Source organism: Bombus vancouverensis, chromosome 5, assembly GCF_051014615.1.
Source record: "Bombus vancouverensis nearcticus chromosome 5, iyBomVanc1_principal, whole genome shotgun sequence".
In the NCBI taxonomy this organism is placed as follows: Eukaryota; Metazoa; Arthropoda; class Insecta; order Hymenoptera; family Apidae; genus Bombus; species Bombus vancouverensis.
The window spans coordinates 6,420,849-6,439,760 of record NC_134915.1 but is presented as its reverse complement, the minus strand read 5'-3'; the positions used below and the strand labels follow the sequence as shown (position 1 = coordinate 6,439,760).

Here is an 18,912-nt window from a genome sequence, read left to right as displayed (position 1 = left end):
ATCGTAATGAAATGTATATAAAAATATATAAAAATCGTATATAGATATAATAAATTTCACTTATAATTTTGAAACAATAAAGAAACAAAATTTTATTACTAAAAATGTCTAATTTACCATAATATAAGAAAGTATTGTTATAAAACAAGGCAAACATTACTTTTAACTAGAATATGGATTTTTATGCAAATTCATATTTTTGAGAACATAATTAAAGGAGTAGAAACTTGGTGAAAAATTGTGTTATCTATCAAATGTTATAGAAAACATTTTTGAATATTTTACACATTTTTTCACAGTATGACCATTTTGTACAATTTTGCACTACCAAATTTTATACAAATGCATAAAAATCTACAATATACTTACAATATAAGTAAACATTACTTATATTTAAAATATATTTGAATTAACACTTGAGCATTCATTGCACAATATATATAATTCTATAATATAATTTCTGTTTTAAACATACAAAGTTATGTTAGAAATATATATCATATATTGGAAAAATCTTCGTCAAGAAGCTGTTGCATAACAACTTCCTGATGAGAATTGAAATGGTGAAATGTATTTTAGAGATGCAGGTGAAACAAGACAAGTAAATAATTAAGCAATAAGAAGTACGTTTTGATAATTCAGCTAGAAAGATCTATTTCAGATAAAAACGAATTTGGAATAAGAAATTATGTCGCGAATGAACGAAAATGCAATGCTATTAGAAGATCTATAACTAAACATACACCCGTGCAAGAGAATAAACCAGTTACAAAAGATATTAATCTGAAACACAGAAAATAAATGATAAATTCTAAACTCGGGAAAAGAACTGTGAGAAGAAGAAAATTTAATTGCGGAAGCGGATGAACTTGAGAAAGAGCGCAGCACAGTAAAAGAAACTTTTATTTCCATTAAAGGAATTTATCCAAAAATTACTTTTATAAGAGCAAATGCTGGTTGAGGCTAACAAAACGGAGCTTCCATTACGTCTGAGCGAATATTAATCTATTGGAATTTCCGATGGATCAACTGCTCTAAAACGCGAATTAAATTAACTATAATAAGTCAAATTAGTCTTAAAAGCAGAAGGGCAGTTCAGATCTAAATTACATGTTGCATTAACTAATAAAAATCTTAAAATTAATTAAAATCTTATATTTTATCAAAGAATTATGAAGATACCAAAAATTTTGGTCATGATGTTATCCATTTCCAAGGAACAGATAAATAAATTAGTGAATAGATTACGGAAATAGATAATCCTTATAACAAACCTGATGAATGTCTTAGATCATACAAGAGGTTAAGGCTAAATGATTCTAATAATTCTAGTTCAAATAGTGATGGAACTGATACTGCTCCAATTAGTCCATATAAATGAAGAAGATTAAACCAATAAGAACAATAACCGACAAGTAAGTTCATAATATAATATGAATAATTATGTATATGTAATAATTAAGAGAAAGATAATCCATTTTATTATATCAATTATTCTTATACTTTTTTAGGATAAATAGAAACTTAAAAGAATTAAGGATAGAATTTTACTTAAATCATAATGAAGGAAAAAATATCTTGCAAAAAAAATTAATAATACTATTAAAACACTTCATATAGTGGTTGATAAACCGTATTCTTCAGATATTCTTTTGAATTAAATTAAGTTCTTTTTAATCTGATAAATGTGTAAAAGGCCAAGTGGTTCGAATGAGTAGTTTAAAGAGAAGTGAAAGTGACAGTATTCCAGTAGTCCATGAAAATCAAAAAAATTGAAGACGGATTGTGTCATTAAAGATTGTTGATGATTGTGTGCTTTAAAAATACGATTATTTAACAAAATGTTTGTATATAAAATAATGTAGAAATATTACTGGAAAAAATCATTTGATAATGTTTTCTTAATTTACTATAATTTATAACTATAAAACGCATGATTTTTCTTAATAAAAATATTGCTGGTCCTTTTATAAATTAAGAAATGGAGAACTTACGAAATAATACCAATAAATAGAAAATAAAGTATTAATAAGCAGAAAACAAAAAATAAATGAATTTGTATTACGAACAATTTATATATAGACATGTGGTTATGAGCAACATCAATTTTATTAATCTTGAAAGTTTGTATTATCAAGTAAAATACTTATTCATCTTTTAGATTTGTACAAAATACTTTATATCATACTACAGATATTTTTATTTATTATTTATAGTTAAACAAAAATTTTGTATTGTAAAGCACTAAGAAGAGATAAAATTTGTTATATTATCCTTTTTACAGTTTTAAATTGATTTTAATAAGTATTTTCACACAGTAAATTAATTTTACAAAACTATTATTTCGATAGCATATAGCTATTTTGACCTTTAGGTACATAATATTCTAGTGTAGTGAAATCTATATATGTATACTAAAAGGAAATACACATTTTAGAACATGCTGAAATTGGGTCTATAGGAATGTGATTTAGCCCCTACTTATTTATACCAAATAAACAGTTCTTTTTTAAATGTATAATTACCACAATAAAACTTTAAAAATTATTTCTTTATACAAAGCATATCGCAAATATAAAATGCGAAATTGAATTTAATTATTATACATAATGGATGCAGTAGCTAAATTGACCTCTGTATTTGCATCGGATAAATCAGGTAAAGATAACATCACTGGAATCACTTGTATTTTCCCTGAATCATCTTCTTGTTGCAAGTGAACTACAGCACCTGATTGTAATATTTCATTTGTCATTATTTCATCTGCCATAATTTCTGTAGGTTCAATGTTATCCGCAGTTACTTCTTCTGTGTAAACTGTTGTGTCTTCCATATTCATTATAACTTCTGCTGCATCAGAAGCTTCTCTGGATGTCTCTTCATATTCCTGAGAAATAACATGTATATAAAAAATAAGAATCTAATGTAATAAAAAATAATATAGAACTATAAAATTATGTTTACCTGTTCATATACTTGTTCATATTCTTCTGTTATTTCTTGTTCTTCAAATTTAATCTGTTCTTCTTCAAATTTAACTATTTGTTCTTCTTCAAACTTAACTATTTGTTCTTCTTCAAATTGTTGATCTGTCTGTTCGTGATATTCACTTTCAGGAACTTGACACTTTATATTATTTAAACTTTCGTGTTCAGAACAAGAAGAATCTTCTAATAGTTTAGGTTTACTATTTCGACTAAGTATTATCCTTTTAAATCCAGATCCTCCTAAGCTTTCATGTCGTCTTTCATGTTTATTTTTATCACCTAAATATTTAAAACGTTGCCTACATACACTGCAAGAATATGGTCGTTCATTTGTATGAGTTCTTTCATGACATACAAGTGCACTAACTTGTTTACATCTCCAAGGACAATATCTACACTGTAAAGGTCTTTCATCGCTGTGCCTATTTTGTTGATGTTTAACCAACTGTATCTTAGTTTTCAATTTAAACCCACAGATTTCACAAGTGTGTGGCCTATCTTCAGAATGAGATACCAAATGAGTTTTTAATCTGATTTGATTCACAAATCTCTTTGGACAATGTGGGCACGGTATAGTTCCTTCTAATCTGTTATGTGTGACCATCATATGATGTCTTAACCTCACTTCGGAAATAAATGTTAATTCACAATCTAAACATTTCATAGGATCTTTCTCCATATGTGTGTTTTTAATATGCGTTCTCAAAATCATTTCTGTTTTGAATGTCTTACTACAACGATAACATGATGCCCTTCTTTTTTCTGGTGCCCCATCTATTCCTTCCTTTACACCAGGAAGTGTTTCATTGTGTATATGAGACATATGCCACTCTAATGATCTAGTTGAAATCATTGATCTATTACATATATGACAAGTGTATTGTCTACCATCCTTATGAACTCGGTTCCTATGTATAACAAGTGTTGAATGATTTGGAAACTTTTCACCACATACTTGACATGAACATTCTTTTAATCCCCTACTATCGGTCTTCTCATGTACTCTCATGTGTAACCTTAAACCATCTCTTCTATTAAATCCAACACCACAAGTATCACATCGATATTGACGTTGATCTTCATGAATTCTTACATGTTGCTTTAAAGTTGAACTATTTTTAAACATTTTGTCACAGTGTGGACACTGAATAGTATATGCTTTATGAGTATGCATGTGTTTAGAAAGGCTATAAAACGGTACTAATTTATGGCAAACTGGGCATTCTCTCTTATTACTTACAGGTTGATGTTTACGTATTCTATGATGTCTAAGACTTGCAGGATTTTTAAAATCAGCTCCACAGTCCTCACACAAATAGGCTCTTAAAGTTGTGTGTACAGATTTCAAATGAAAGCTAAGTTTTTGTTTGAATGCAAACTTTTTAGGACACTTTGTACATTGATATATTTTCTCCCAATTCATGTGTTGTGTTTTGACATGTTGATCCAATGTTCCTTGATGTTTAAACTTTTCACCACATACATCACATAATTGTCCATACATACTATCACAATGTTTTTGTTCATGCTGACGCTTTTTTCCTTTTGAATCTAACATCATGTCACAATATTTACATAGTAATTTTTTTATACAAATCACATTATGATTTCGTTTTGCTTTATTTGTTGGAAATTCTTCCATGCAATCTTCACAAAAATGCATAATTTTATAGTCATGTGATCTCAAATGTTCTTCAAGAACTTCTTTAGAAGCAAATGTTTCTGGACAATAATCACATTCTAAATAATGTTCTTCTGGAATATAATCTGCTGGTTGACTTTCATCTATTAAGTCAGGTAAGTTGTTTTTAAGGACTGCATTATTTCTGTCTTCATAAAGAGAAATAATATCCTCATCTTTTAATCTTGTAATTACAATTTTACGTTGTTTTAAATAATCTTGAAAGTCTTGCAAATTTTTTTTTTTTTCCCCTAAAATTCTTGCTAACTTTTCAATATTTCCTTCTGTATAAGATTCATCAAGTTCTTTTTGAAGATATTCTTTCTTCTTTTTTGCTTCTTCCCATTTCAATTTAAGCTTTGCTAAATGTGATAAATATTCTTCAGTATTTACATACGCTTTTTCATTTGTTGACTTTTCTTTGGCTGATTCTGCAATTTCCATAGCATCATCTTCAATTGTAATAGTTGCATTAAATTCACTATCATCTTTATTAAACTGTATGTTTACAGCAGAATCATTTTCTATATGTGTAAAAGATCTTTGATTATCTTGACTTTCATTACGCTTAAAATAACGAGATTCCTCAAATTTTGGAGGTGCAACAATATTGGCATGTCCACCTAATACTTTTTCTCGCTTTTTCTTGTATTCTTCTATTTGTTCTTCTATAATCTGCTCTCTTATTTCTAACTTTTTTGTTCGTTCTGGAAATAAATCTTTTTCTTTTGTAACTAATGTTTCATATCGTTTTAAAATCTTATCCATTGGTTTAATATCAAAATTCTTTTTCCCTGTAGATTTATCTTCTTTTTTCTCTAATGGTTTATCCATTTTCTTAACTTTTACTAACAATATTTCATTCGGTTTAGATCCTTTCACAGTAACATACATGATGCCATCTTCTTGATTACTGTTAAGGTTCAAAGAATTGTTTACATCGAGTTTTTGTACTTTTAAGTCTTTATGACTTTTATCAGAAATATTTGTCTGGTAAATATTTTCATCAGTTTCTTCTGTAGATTCTTTTTTAGACTGTAATAATAACCTGCGTTTTAATATGTTTGGTTGTTTTGAACATTCTTTTGTACTTTCAGAATTATTGACGCTGCGTGGTTCAGTAGACTGATTATTACATTCTGTGTCCCCTACTTTAATGTATGTTCTCATACATTCATAATTATACGTTGTTTGGTTAATTTCAGTACTTTTATTATCTGAAATTGGATTATTATCAGAAACAATAGTTGATTGTGAACATTGTTTTGTATTTTCTTTCTGTTGAATATGTCGTCTTTTTGCACTTGGTATTTCTACTTCATCATCAGATTCTGCAACATCAGAACTATCAGGTTGAAAAGGAGGATCATCTGGATCAAATTCTTCTATTGATTCATTATCATCACTATTTTGTAAGACAGTGGTGTCTTCAAAAATTCCAGGTTCAACCTTACTTTCTGATTCTTTATAATCTGTACAAAGCTTCTTATCTTTTACAATATCTTCATTATCTTTTAATGAAAAAATTGTAGATATTTTTGGTACGGAAGTATATTCTTTACTTGTAGATGGATTTTTTGTATTACACTCAACAGCATTTTCCATCTGTTTTTCGAAACTTTCTACAGGCTGCATTTTATTTAATTCTGCATTTTTTGTCGCTGTATCTGTGAGAGTAATGTGAATAGATCTTAATTTAACTTCTGCTTTTTTAATTTGCATAAAAAACTTATAACTCATTTTTAAGTCACAGATACAATCCATACACATTTGAGTTGATAAACTATCATATGGATTTATTTCTTCTAAATGCTTAATTTGTTGACTTAATCTCATTTGATTACCTTTTTCACTAAAAATATCAACTAATGGAAGTTTCAAACCGGCACAAGTCCTACAATACTTTTTTAATTCCTGTTTTGCTTGTTCTGATATTGATAGTTTCTTTTGCGCAGATATTTTATTGTGCAAAGAAATTTTAGTTAATTCATTTAAACTATTTGCATCATGAGTCAACAATTTTACACGTGGTGTAATTTTTTTTAATTCATTAATATCTTTAATCTGACCGAATATTTCTTTATTCGATACTAATCCAGTTTTGTTTGATTTACATGTTGTTTTAACATCACTGTCACATACATTTAGGATATTACTAGCAGTATGCTGAATACTATGTAATTTTACTTCACTATAATTATGATCCTTGTTTTTAACTTCAGTGTGCTGCATCTTTGACCTATTCATTTAAAGTTTTCCCATCGTATTTTAGATGTGTATTTGCAAAGTTTATATAATCTAAAAAAAAAAGCGATAAGTTAATCAAATCAAATATATACATTTGTAACAGTTCATACAAAATAACATAAATAAACATATCTGATTTACCTTTTATGTAAAAATGAAAATTATCCTTTCTATAACACTACTTGTGCATGTTGTGTTTATGATACTATTATTTCTTCTTTAATTTTGTACGAAATTACACATAGCACATCCCATTATTATAAGTTTGTTAATTTATAAAAAGTTAGTAAAAATTAGTTCAACTAACTAATATATATTGTCGTTACTTATAGAACGCTGTAGTTATTGATATTTTCAAACTCTTGAAGTTTATGTTTTCTCTTGCGAAATTGAAAGTACCTTCGATCCCCTCTTTCAAAAAAGATTGTTTTTTTTTATTATCACCATAAGACAAATATAAAATTACATTTTCATAATCACAGGTATTCATTTTTCATTCAAAATTGAGGTTAAGTGAATATAATCATAAGGAGTATATACTCCTACATTTAAACATAACATAAACGTAACCGGTGTGTATTATACCAATTTTTAAATTCGTTAATTTTACCTTATAATACTCGTTATCGGGAAGAGTAATAATGTAATTCAAAAGTCTTTCCAAACTTTGACTAATATAATTTCTTCGTAATGATATCCAGATGGCGCAACTTAATGGCGCCTGTGGCGTTATGTTATTTTCGGCCTACGCAACAGACATTCTACAGTTCCGAAATTCATGACTAGCTTTCAATAGCCATAGAATATTTTCGTATACATTACTCTGTAACATATTACGGAGACCCGTCATAGATTACGATCCGAGAGATGCAAGTTTCATGAAAAGAATCGATTAATCTATGCGCACTTTGGAAGGGAAATTTATGCCACGTTCAACTGTCGTCTTCTGAATTCCTTTACCGAAGCTGTGACGTTGCTTATGTTTGTAATGGCCGCGATTCTATTATTCTATCTTTCCTATACAAAATATTAAATGAGAAAAATTCAATTTAATAATTAGCATACAATATCAAGTATATTAAGATAAAATATAGAACAGGTAAGTAAAATTTTTGCCATTTTAATTCAATTTAGCAAAAATACTTTTTTATGTGCAGGTAGTGTACTGCGCATTTGCTTAGTATGAAACCGCGAACAATTCAATTGACTACATAAAAAATTTCACGTTTTTTCTTTTTTTAAAAGTAAAATATTTTTGATATAATTAGGCTGTGCATTTTTATGCAAACGCATATTTTTAGGGATGTAATTAAAAAAGCAAAACCTCGGTAAAAAATTATTTTACATATCAGATATTATAAAAAGCATTGTATTTTGGATTTTATATTTTTTTATATTATGTGCATTCCGTATAATTTTATATTTTTAAATTTTTTATAAATGCAGAAAAATCTGCAGTCTGCTTGTAATTCATTGTAAATTATTAAGTATTTTATTGAAACGTCTTTATACCCAAATATCTTTTAATTTGTCATGGAAAATGTCGCATGTAATAATTTTTGATGTATTATCATGTACATTAATGCTTTATGTCAAAGATAATTATTAATTTAAACGATTTAAAAATACCTTTATAATTCTCTAGATTGAATTTATTTCCCATTTATTTAAATTATCCCTTATTTTGCATATGAATTTTCTATATTTTAATTTACTTAGTTAAAGCTTCAAACATTTTTTTATTTTAATATAATACTGTAAAAATTACATGTAAAAATCTTAAGAAAAGTTGTACGTAGAAAGGTAAGAAACGATATAAAAATTATTATAAAATTATTATTATAAAAAAAAAGAAGCTTTGAAAAATTATTTCTATCAAATGAGTTTTAAATCAAGCAGTCGAATTACATTCATGTAGAAAAATCGTGAATATTTATTATTTCTTCATAATTGATTGCTAAATATATTCTTTATTTTATATCGAAAATTAGATCATTCTATGTTCATTCGTATAATTCTTTCTCTGTAAAAATGTACTGAGAGAAAAATAAAACTCAAACCCAAAACTTCTGGATCATAGCGAGCAATTTGGTCAGTATTTCTGATCTTTTTTAAGCTGTAATATAAGGTAAGCAAAATGTCACAAAAAATATTTTGCAGCCAATTATAAATATATTTAATTTTATTTTAGAACTAAACCTAAATCTAACTTCTATGTAACAAAAACCCCAGAAAATTTCGGTTTTTTATTTCGTGATTTTAAATTTAACCTTAACCTACGTAAATATATGTATTGTGTTGGGGAAAAGTCGACGATTCATATTGATCAATTATTGTACATACAATAATATACAACAATTTCTGGCCAGAATGAATTTTTAATAACTTTATATATATTCTAAAAGCAATATCTAAAAAAATATTAAACAATATTAGGTACAAAGATATAAGTAAAACAAAATGGTATAACACATAAACATTGTTATATAGTTGTATAATGATACTTAAAATTCTTTAAAATATCATTTTTGAAATATAAAGCAAAAATCTATCTTGATCTGAAATTTTTGCACATCGTTGTATATAATTAACAAACAGAGTTAGCAAAAAATAAAGAAAAATTCAAATATGAAAAATAAAATACAAAAAGCAATAATTTTTTTAAAAAGTTATACATATTAAATTTACATAAACAAGAAAAATCCTATTCATTCGTAGGAAGAATTGTTGATAAAATTGAAATAATTAACCACAAAAATTTAAAGATTAAAAATAAAGAAAAATAATTAACACATTCGTCGCCCAGCGTGTTTCGGCTATGTTTCCTGCGGGGTCCAAATCCGACCGTGACTACGTCCAGTGACCCGCTATGTCACTTCGAGCCCGAACCCATCGTCATAAGGCCAGATTGGAACATTAAAACTATTTCTTATTTTTATTACTTAAGTGTAGCTATAGTAAAAGTCTGGACTAAGGGTATTGGAGTTTTTCCCAACATTCCAGATGGGAAATCCCGATGTTCTTTCATTTCCGACAAATATATTTAGTTCTGAAATGGAAAAAGCGATAAACTTTCCAGCTAGAGTATTCCGAGGGATCTCATGGCAGATATCTCAGATCTTTGATTTAGTCGAGAAGCATACTTGTGAGACGTACATCAGCGATTTTTTTTATCCTCAAAATGTTCAGTAAACAGTGTGAAAATATATTTGAAAGTGAAGAGAGTAGTGATGACGAAGTAGTGAATTTTAGAAAAAAAATTATAAATAGAATTTCATCGAGTTCGAATATTGAGGAAGCCACGGTCGGATTTGGGCCCCGCAGGAAACATAGCCGAAACACACTGGGCGACAAACGTGTTAACTCGAACAAGAAGAGCGTCACCATACGTTGGTGACGGGGCCCCCACGGAAGTATACCCGTCGCAAGAATATGTGCGATGTGGCGACGAACGTGTTAATATAACAAAAAAGATCACATATATATATAATCCTCTAATAATCCTATATAAATAAGAATAAGGATTGTAAACTGAGTCTCTTTATATGGTTGGAAAGCTGGAAAAATAAAATATTATTATCATATAAAAAGTATTTATTTGGTAGTTGTAATGTTAAAAGACAAGTTAAAAAACTCTGATACCATGAGAAAATTTAAATAAATAAATTGTGTGTATTTTTTCATGACTATTTATTCTTAAATGCATTATAACACATAAACAGATTGGTAAATGTATTATTAACACTGATTCTTCATTTATAAACATAATATATGTATATCTGAGAACAATAAGGGTATTTTTACAGTGAAGAGTCATATCAACATTGTTATCTTTTCTACTAAATACTTTATAACATAAAAAAAAATCACAATATTTCTAACAGTGAAATTGAACATTAAGCTACAAAAAACAAAGACATAAACAGTAAATTACTGACAGAAATTTTTAGATATAACTACACTAAGTTTTGTATATGAAATTAAACCCCATCTTCATTTAAAAATAACTTTTTTATTACTCAAAATGATATTTTTAATTTGTTGTGTTTAAAAAATATATATAACAATTGTACATTGTAGAATGTCATGAATGCAAACATTCTCATGTATCAAATACCATGATTTATAGGTTTAGAATCTATGGTTTTTATAAAACTTTTATAGCATTTGTCATTAATCAACAATAATGATTACACTTTGCATCTAATAATACAAATCTTGTAATAAAGATTTATGTAGATATATAAAAGTATTGTTCAGATACTAACAGATTTCATTTTGTAAGCAGTACAGGTTTTGGAACATTGAATTTTTTACTGTTTTCTTAAATTATTCTTTGATAATACTGTTTGCTTCCCTTTTGCAAATAATACCCTTACTTTAAAACATGTAATATCTTCCCTTTAAATTCATATTTGGTTTTTGAAATTAACTTTGTGTTCAAGTAAAATATTATTTTCGGGAGGTAATGCAAGACAGGCTCTTAAGATATTTTCGATTGCTGATCGTTGTCTGAACAATGCATTTACAATTGGTGTTCCTTGAGGAACTAATGGTGCTTTGCAAAGATATGAAAGTATGGAAAGTACACTGTGAAATCCAGTGAAGTCATTTTTGGTATTAGCTACTTTGAATGTAATACGCGAACAAATTTCTGCTAAAAGGACCAGATCCAAAATAATTGGGCTAGCCAATAAAGAATCTTCACATGTATTGTGTATTACAATTGTATTGTGTCCTCCAAGTAATATTTCTGATGTATATTCATCCATCGCCCGTTTACTATCACCTAATAAAGAATTAAATAACAATCCTGTATTCTGAATAATAAATGGATAGTAAATAATATATAATATCTAATAGAATAAATATATATATTTTTTAATACATACCGACATATGGAACATATTTAATAACAACACAATGATCTGGCTTTTCTCCAGGTTGGTAAAGAATTTTATTTGATTGTACCATATCATCTACAACATTGCTTTTTGAAATCTAAAAACAGAATTATATTAGAATATTAATATTATAAATATATATTATACAAAATTAGATTTTTTCTTTTTCAACAAAATACCTCTTTTGAGCGAAATTGTTGAGGAGCAGATAAATTATAACCATCATTATTTCCAAGATGGTTATAACTAACAATTGATACTGGCTTAATACCAGCTGAGACTAGAAAATCTACAAGTACAGATTTCAATTTTGTTTGCCCAGATTTAAAATCATCGCCACTAATGAATGTTTTATGCTGCTCTGCTAATTCCATTGCTCCTGGTACGAAAGTATTTTGAGGTGATCCATTTATATATGTACACTGAAGCAGTAACATATACACAATATTAACAAATTTTGCTATTAATAATAAAAAGAATATTAATAATTTCAATTTAAAAATAATATAATACTAAATATATTTTACTCACTCCTTCCAAAGCAGCTGCAACAGCAAACACTGTACTTGGACTAATTTCTGAATGACCTTCATTAATAGCATTTAATAAATTTTCTGCTGTATCATTTACACCTGGAATTATCTCTGAAAATCGTTCTGTGTTAGCAGTCCATAATATAATCACTTGATCCAAATTCTTTGTAGTTTTAAATTCTGCAATGTCTTTTCTAAGCTGTTCCAATTGTTCGAATTTTGTACCATAAATAATATTATTTGCTCTTTTTTCCTAAAAGTTAAAAAATATAATATAGATTTCTTCTTAAAATCCAAGTAAATAATAGATAAATATTTAAGGAAAAAGAAAAATTTAATTGAAAGAATTACCTGATTGGATGCAATAAAGTCAGGATAATATATGCTTTTTTTTGGTTTCATATGCACCATGTGTGGTACTAATTGCTTTTGTAAATTAATGTCTAAAACTTCCGCACGTTGCATAGCATCAGCTAAGTTCATATTTGAAATATCCCAACCATCAATTTCAATATCATCTGGATTTACCATTGGAAGCATCCAAGACATCGGAACATATACCTCTTCTTTGTTTCCTTTGCCTAATCTGATGGTAGATGCTTGAGTTAAGGAACCATACCTAAAATTTAAATAAAAGCTTTATATAAGTACATTATTTCACTTAAGAAGAAGAATTAAAAAATTTTTTATATTATTATTAAATTATCATAATTACCAATTTGCTTTTTGAATGCCATTCTTTGTTTCCCATGTCAACCTAAGTTTATTTGCTAATAATGCTGCGGTAATAGTGGTACCATTATTTCCACCCCATCCTACCAACATTAACCCAAGTTTTGGAACTTTCAGTTGTGTTCTAATTAATAGGTTTGTTGTTACAGGTGTTACCTATTACAATAAATGCATGTTTATATTCTGTAATATATTACTTTCAGACATTTAAAATAAATAATATTACACGTAGCAATTGTTAATATTTGTATCCAAGGTTTTTTCTACTAGTACACGAGTGGTGTACAATACAGGAACCTTTATTTTTTTCAAAAATTGAAAAATTCATTTCCAAAATTAAAATCATAGGGTTTGAGCAGCTGTTCATTTTTTTTAATTATTATATTTGTTCCTTCCCCCTAAAAAAGAATTTTTTAATACAAAATTTGTAAATTGAATATTTATACAATTTTTCTAAAAAAAACCTTTCAACCTTAAATGTATTGATCAAATTAAATATCAGAGCCGTTTTCTTGATAAAAAAATTTACAAATAAGCTTATTTACACTTTGTTTAATAATCGTTATCATCTTTTCTCATTTTGTTACATCAATTTATTTATATAGTTTTTACGAAATTTATAGTTTAAAAGGGACGTCTAAAAACAATATTAAGATATAAGATCTTTTTTTTATGTGTATTGTTATTTTCATATATTAAATGCATAGTGAAATTCTATAGTTGATGTTTCATTGCGTATGCATAATAATTACAATAAGGAATGAGTAAATATCACTAAGGGCGGGTATTTTCGAAGCTTTTCTTACTACTATGCTACATCTTACCACATCTTATCATTTAATGTATAAAACTATTATGAAATGAACATTTTTAGAATATAATAATTCATCATAAAGTCCTTTGAGAAATGAATTTTCATAATGAAGAATTGCTTTGTATAAAATATTTTTTTTTTTTGAGAAAGGAAAAGAACAAGTATGAATAAGTTAATACACATCATTTCAACAGTTTTGAAATTCTTTTTATATCTTCCATATACTTTACAAAAATAATTTTTTTGCTTAAAATTAAAGTCGATTATAATCTCTTTAATTTAGTAACAATCTGCTAAACATTATTGATCGGATTTATTATATAAAATATAGAAAATCATTTTTCTTATTCTATAATTTTTTTCTCATAATGTTCTGTTTTAATAATTTGGCAACTATTGTAATAAAAAGGAATATTTTTTTAAATAGAAAGAAAGAATTATAAGAAAAAAGTAAGAGGTATATTATATCATAATATTCTAGGTATGCTTACTGTATAATTTCCACTGTTGTCTTCCGTAACATTCGTTGTTTGATACTCGTACTGTGCTTCGATATAGTCTTCTGTGTATTTCACCTTCGGCGATTCAACGCGAATTTTCAAAGCCATTTTAGTTGTTATTTAAATCTTTTACACTGATGATAATAGTCTTGAATTAGCTTTGCGGCAAATTCACAAAAAATGTACTTCCACAGGAATATTGGTTCAAGGATTATAGATTGATTGAAGGATTATACTCTAGATTTAATATCAAAAGATATATATATATATATATATATAAATTAACAATCGATGTATAATCGCTTTTTATAAATCACCATGCAACAAGTGATATATGTATATGTATATTTATATATCCGCGATAAAGAAAATAAAGGAAGAAATTCGTAGGCAAAGCGAACGTAAATGATACTCGAAGGTGAATATCCAAAACGTCGTGTTCGTAGCTGAAACGTAAATGTCGAGAGTTAGCGCAAGCATGCGCTTTAAAAGAAATGTCGTGGCAGCCCCCTTCCACCCTGTATAACTGGCACCTATTATATTTGATTACCGCTCGGTTTTTATCAAGCTAACTAATCTCGCATAAACTAAACATACGCTTAGTTTGCAACTTCTTATTCTCTCGTCTTCCTTACTTTTTTGTTCCTTATACCACCTTACAACCACATTCTGTGTTTTAACCTTATCTCCTGGATAAATATCTCGATGTTCGAATCGTTCGTGTGCGTGTATATATGTTTTCTCCAAGTTCTACGTTTTTCTTTTTTCTATCAAGTTCTTGTTTTAGGTTCTACGTTCAACCGAGTTTGTATCGCTCCTGCGTTATGAAAACGTCCGTTATTTCAACTAACGTGATTATTTTTTATCGTTAATACGCCAATTATTCTTCCGTTTTATAAATTCATGAATCGTTCCTTTAAATGAAAAGAGGCTATAAAATTCATGACATTCGGATGATCATAGAACATTTCGAATACAAATAATATGTAATATTATATAAATTTATGTATACGTTTCAATAGTTAATAGAATATCCCAGGTAGAATAAATATTTAAATTAAAACTACATAAGATTATGAGTTATTGCTCTAAATAAAATTGATAACAATGATATAATAATGTATGTATGAAACAAAAATTTACATATGTATATATGTATATATAGCTACTATAATTATTTAATTTTGTCAATATTTACTTTTATATTTTTATTTGCTATTATGTATATTATTCAATTAATGTGTATATTTGCTGAAAAAATTTAATGAAGTATTATATTTATACATTGGCTTATTTAACATAATGAAACTTAATATTTTATTTTTATTTATATTAATCGTATTTCTATATATCAAAATTTGTATGCATATTGGTTATGCACTTACATGTGTATAAAGCACATTGCACAATATATTCTAAAAAAACATGAGAATTAATATTTATCGAATATAAATTGTCATACATATCAATTAAAAATTTCACTTATTATATACATCCTTTCATACATTCTAGATATGTAAAGCTACAATTTTTTGTAAATTATTAAATAAACTATAACTTTACCGTCCATTACAAATATTTATTAAAAAATACTTTCTTTGTCATAAGAAAGTTTTGCATTGTTACAGATGCTCTACATGTAAGTGCTTCTTTATAAATTACTTGATACGATTATTAACTACAAACGCACCATTTATATAAAATAATTCTACTTATAATTTACGGTAAACTATGGTAAAATTACTGTATTTTCACAGAGTAATATAATTGAAGTATATGTCATGTATATATGTCATGTATGTACATATGTATATATACATACTATACATAAATTGCACAAATTTATAAAATAAGGTATTAACACGTTTTGCGCTTTAAATTATGATTGTTAGCGGGTCTGTGAACTGTTCAATTACATCACGTGTAGTTGAAATACATAGATTATTTCAATCAATTGGCACTCGGTGCCTCTGGAACTTTCGTAATGGAAGAATTATGTTGCCAGGCCATTCGTAAGACGACCCTCCACGGACGATTATGAGCTATAATCTGTTTACAAAGGCTGATTTTATCCGAGTCAACGTTAGATGTACACTATATATACGTGTCGTTTTGCTTTCATCCCAAGAAACGAGCATCATCATTACCGATAATGTATATACATATATGTACAAGGCTGGAATCTTACACAAAATTCATTAAATACTATTTAGTAACTTTACTTCGCATCGCATTCTTCCATACATTAATATCGTATGTTCAGAAATATTTCCGGATCGATATTTAAGAAACAACATCGACAACTCCCTTATCGCTGATCGTCCACTACCTATACATACTGTGCCGATATAATCATATTCGCGAAATTCTAATAGAATAAATATTTCTTATTTTTTTTTGTTTCATGTCTCGTATGAAAGAAATCGTAAATATCTAGTCACAAGATAATAATTAGACTGCAGATTTTTATGCAGATTCATATTTTAGAAAATATATAATTGAAAAAGTAGAGTTTTGCTAAAAAATTGTTTTGCCTATTCGGTATCATAGAAAGCATTATACTTTGGGTATTTTATATATTTTATATAAGCGTTTTCTAATATTATGTGCATTCTGTATAATTTCTCACTTTCAAATTTCGAATCCCACAAATGCATAAAAATCCGCAATGTAATAATGATGTATATTATAGGCGTATAACATTATAATAATGTATATATACCGAAAGAAATAAGAAATCATGGAAACAAAAGGAAATAAAACTGTAATAGCAACTTTGCTACATAATAATTATTTAATTGCTTATATTCATTCGTTATTAAACGAATTCGCGGATACGATTACGTAAACTTATCTCAAAAATATTAAATGGAATTCAACCAACAGTTGACCCATTATTCATAAAGGGTGATAGTTGAACTCTGTCCAATGCTTAAACTAAATTGGAGCGGAATTGGCTTATGGGAACGACCATCATCATACACGTATATACCAACGCAATAGATATTATGAATAAATACCTTTGTAGTTCCGTGTTCCTTTATTTTCTGAAGTTCTAAAATAATTCGAAATTTTAAGATCGTTAAGCAAATTTAATATCGTAATAACTTCTTAATAACTTCTTAATAACTTTCAATTTTAATTCTATAGTTGATTCAATGTATTCAATAAAAGGTATTTTCACATTGCACTTCAAATATTTAAAATATAAAATATATAGAAATGTATAAAATATTTTTTATTTACTTAGGATTACTGAGAATAAGAAATAACAAAACGCATTATACGTACATTAAAAATAAAAAAATATTCGATCTTATTTTTGACAATTTATAAGAAACGTAATTTTATTGAATATGTTATACTTCACAAGTATATAATACTAAGCAAGATAATTTAACTATGTATAAAAAACTGTAATTTTTAATGTGATCTTCACTCATTTTTTTTAGTTGTACACAACATTTTTTTGGCAATATTTACAATTTTTAGAAATATTGAATATATATAAATAATAATAGGAGTAGTTATTAATTATATAAATTATTAATTTAAGCATTGAATTCGGATAATATTATGTTGATTATCTTTTCCGAATATAAATTATATTTAAACATATCATATTATTAAACATTAAAATACATTAAATTACATATATTCTTATTCTTCATCGCATATACTATAATATCCTAATTTTCTCGAAAAAAATCGCATGAGAGAATGTACATATATAATCATTAACTAAAATCGCAAAGATAAAAAAAAATACAATAATTAACGTTTGTAATATACTTTTTTACATTTTTATAAAGATTTAAAAAAATGAATAATATAAATCATGTAAATACATGAATATCTACCATTATGTTTTCTTAATATGTTGTATGTTATACTTAAAAATTCTTTTAAATAAATTTAATAAAATCTTCTTGTTACATGTTGTTTGTTAACATTTGTATATCAGCTGTTTGTTATTACTACGTCATATTAAATAATGATATTATACCAGTAAACGATTTTTGTAGTATAGATAAATATATATAAATACATATAATAAAAAGTCATATGAAAATAATGCTATTAATAATTTGTAATGTTACGTATTTAATAATCTTTTTGCATTAATTACGTTTAAATTCAACATCATGCTTAATATATATTTATTTAATAAAATTATAGAATGTATGTACCCTATATATACAGAATGGAGTCAGGGAGATTCTATGCCTCAAAATGAGATAAAAATCAAGGATAATAGAATCGCGTTGGAGACTTCGTTTTTTGACAAAAACAAGTTTGGAAATTTGTAAAGTATGGATGAATTTGACCAATTCTTGACTGCACAGGAATAGACAATCGACAGGGGATTACTCTACATACGAAAAAAATTGAAAATGAAGAATAAAATTTAAGGCTTCGTTTTGGAAAAAATAGATTTTGGATATGTTAGTCAAGAATTAGACCGGTACACGTATACTACGCAAATCTCAAATTTAATTTTTTCGAAAATGAAA

General features: G+C 26.9%; 2 protein-coding genes and 2 long non-coding RNA genes across 6 annotated transcripts; 2 read left to right on the top strand and 2 right to left on the bottom strand.

The window, feature by feature from the left end:
- Nucleotides 1–388: 388 nt before the first annotated feature.
- On the top strand, nucleotides 389–1,982 carry LOC143302657 (uncharacterized). The gene is made up of 2 exons (XR_013058321.1): nucleotides 389–1,415; nucleotides 1,512–1,982. It is a non-coding gene; the product is annotated as an uncharacterized LOC143302657 (long non-coding RNA).
- Nucleotides 1,983–2,090: 108 nt separating this feature from the next.
- Nucleotides 2,091–7,907, bottom strand: LOC117159668 (uncharacterized). Of its 2 annotated transcripts, none has more exons than XM_033339699.2 (4): nucleotides 7,526–7,907; nucleotides 7,057–7,326; nucleotides 2,965–6,966; nucleotides 2,091–2,887 (listed from the first exon to the last, which is right to left on the bottom strand). In XM_033339699.2, exons 3-4 carry the CDS (start codon nucleotides 6,913–6,915, stop codon nucleotides 2,594–2,596), a joined length of 4,245 nt encoding a protein of 1,414 aa, XP_033195590.1. In that variant the 5' UTR covers nucleotides 6,916–6,966; nucleotides 7,057–7,326; nucleotides 7,526–7,907; the 3' UTR covers nucleotides 2,091–2,593. The 2 variants fall into 2 exon arrangements, with proteins under 2 accessions (XP_033195590.1, XP_033195589.1); XM_033339698.2 differs by having other exon boundaries at nucleotides 7,057–7,660; nucleotides 7,738–7,907.
- A 2,674-nt stretch (nucleotides 7,908–10,581) lies between these two features.
- Nucleotides 10,582–14,834, bottom strand: Inos (Inositol-3-phosphate synthase). Of its 2 annotated transcripts, none has more exons than XM_033339775.2 (7): nucleotides 14,390–14,834; nucleotides 13,068–13,240; nucleotides 12,704–12,971; nucleotides 12,351–12,605; nucleotides 11,999–12,241; nucleotides 11,808–11,916; nucleotides 10,582–11,704 (listed from the first exon to the last, which is right to left on the bottom strand). In XM_033339775.2, the coding sequence occupies exons 1-7, from the start codon at nucleotides 14,504–14,506 to the stop codon at nucleotides 11,325–11,327; spliced, it is 1,545 nt and encodes a 514-aa protein (XP_033195666.1). In that variant the 5' UTR covers nucleotides 14,507–14,834; the 3' UTR covers nucleotides 10,582–11,324. The 2 variants fall into 2 exon arrangements, with proteins under 2 accessions (XP_033195666.1, XP_033195668.1); XM_033339777.2 differs by lacking the exon at nucleotides 14,390–14,834 and adding an exon at nucleotides 13,311–13,463.
- A 151-nt stretch (nucleotides 14,835–14,985) lies between these two features.
- On the top strand, nucleotides 14,986–15,469 carry LOC143302683 (uncharacterized). Its single transcript, XR_013058392.1, has 2 exons — nucleotides 14,986–15,120; nucleotides 15,186–15,469. It is a non-coding gene; the product is annotated as an uncharacterized LOC143302683 (long non-coding RNA).
- Nucleotides 15,470–18,912: the final 3,443 nt, after the last annotated feature.

Coding starts and splice junctions, on each gene's coding strand:
- LOC117159668 (XM_033339699.2), bottom strand. CDS start 6,915: ATGAATAGGTCAAAGATGCAGCACACTGAAGTTAAAAACAAGGATCAT. Junction 2,888..2,964: donor ATGAACAAGTATATGAACAG/GTAAACATAATT, acceptor GTTATTTCTCAG/GAATATGAAGAGACATCCAG.
- Inos (XM_033339775.2), bottom strand. CDS start 14,506: ATGGCTTTGAAAATTCGCGTTGAATCGCCGAAGGTGAAATACACAGAA. Junction 13,241..14,389: donor ACAACAGTGGAAATTATACA/GTAAGCATACCT, acceptor TTATTGTAATAG/GTAACACCTGTAACAACAAA. Junction 11,705..11,807: donor TAAATATGTTCCATATGTCG/GTATGTATTAAA, acceptor ATTCTTTATTAG/GTGATAGTAAACGGGCGATG.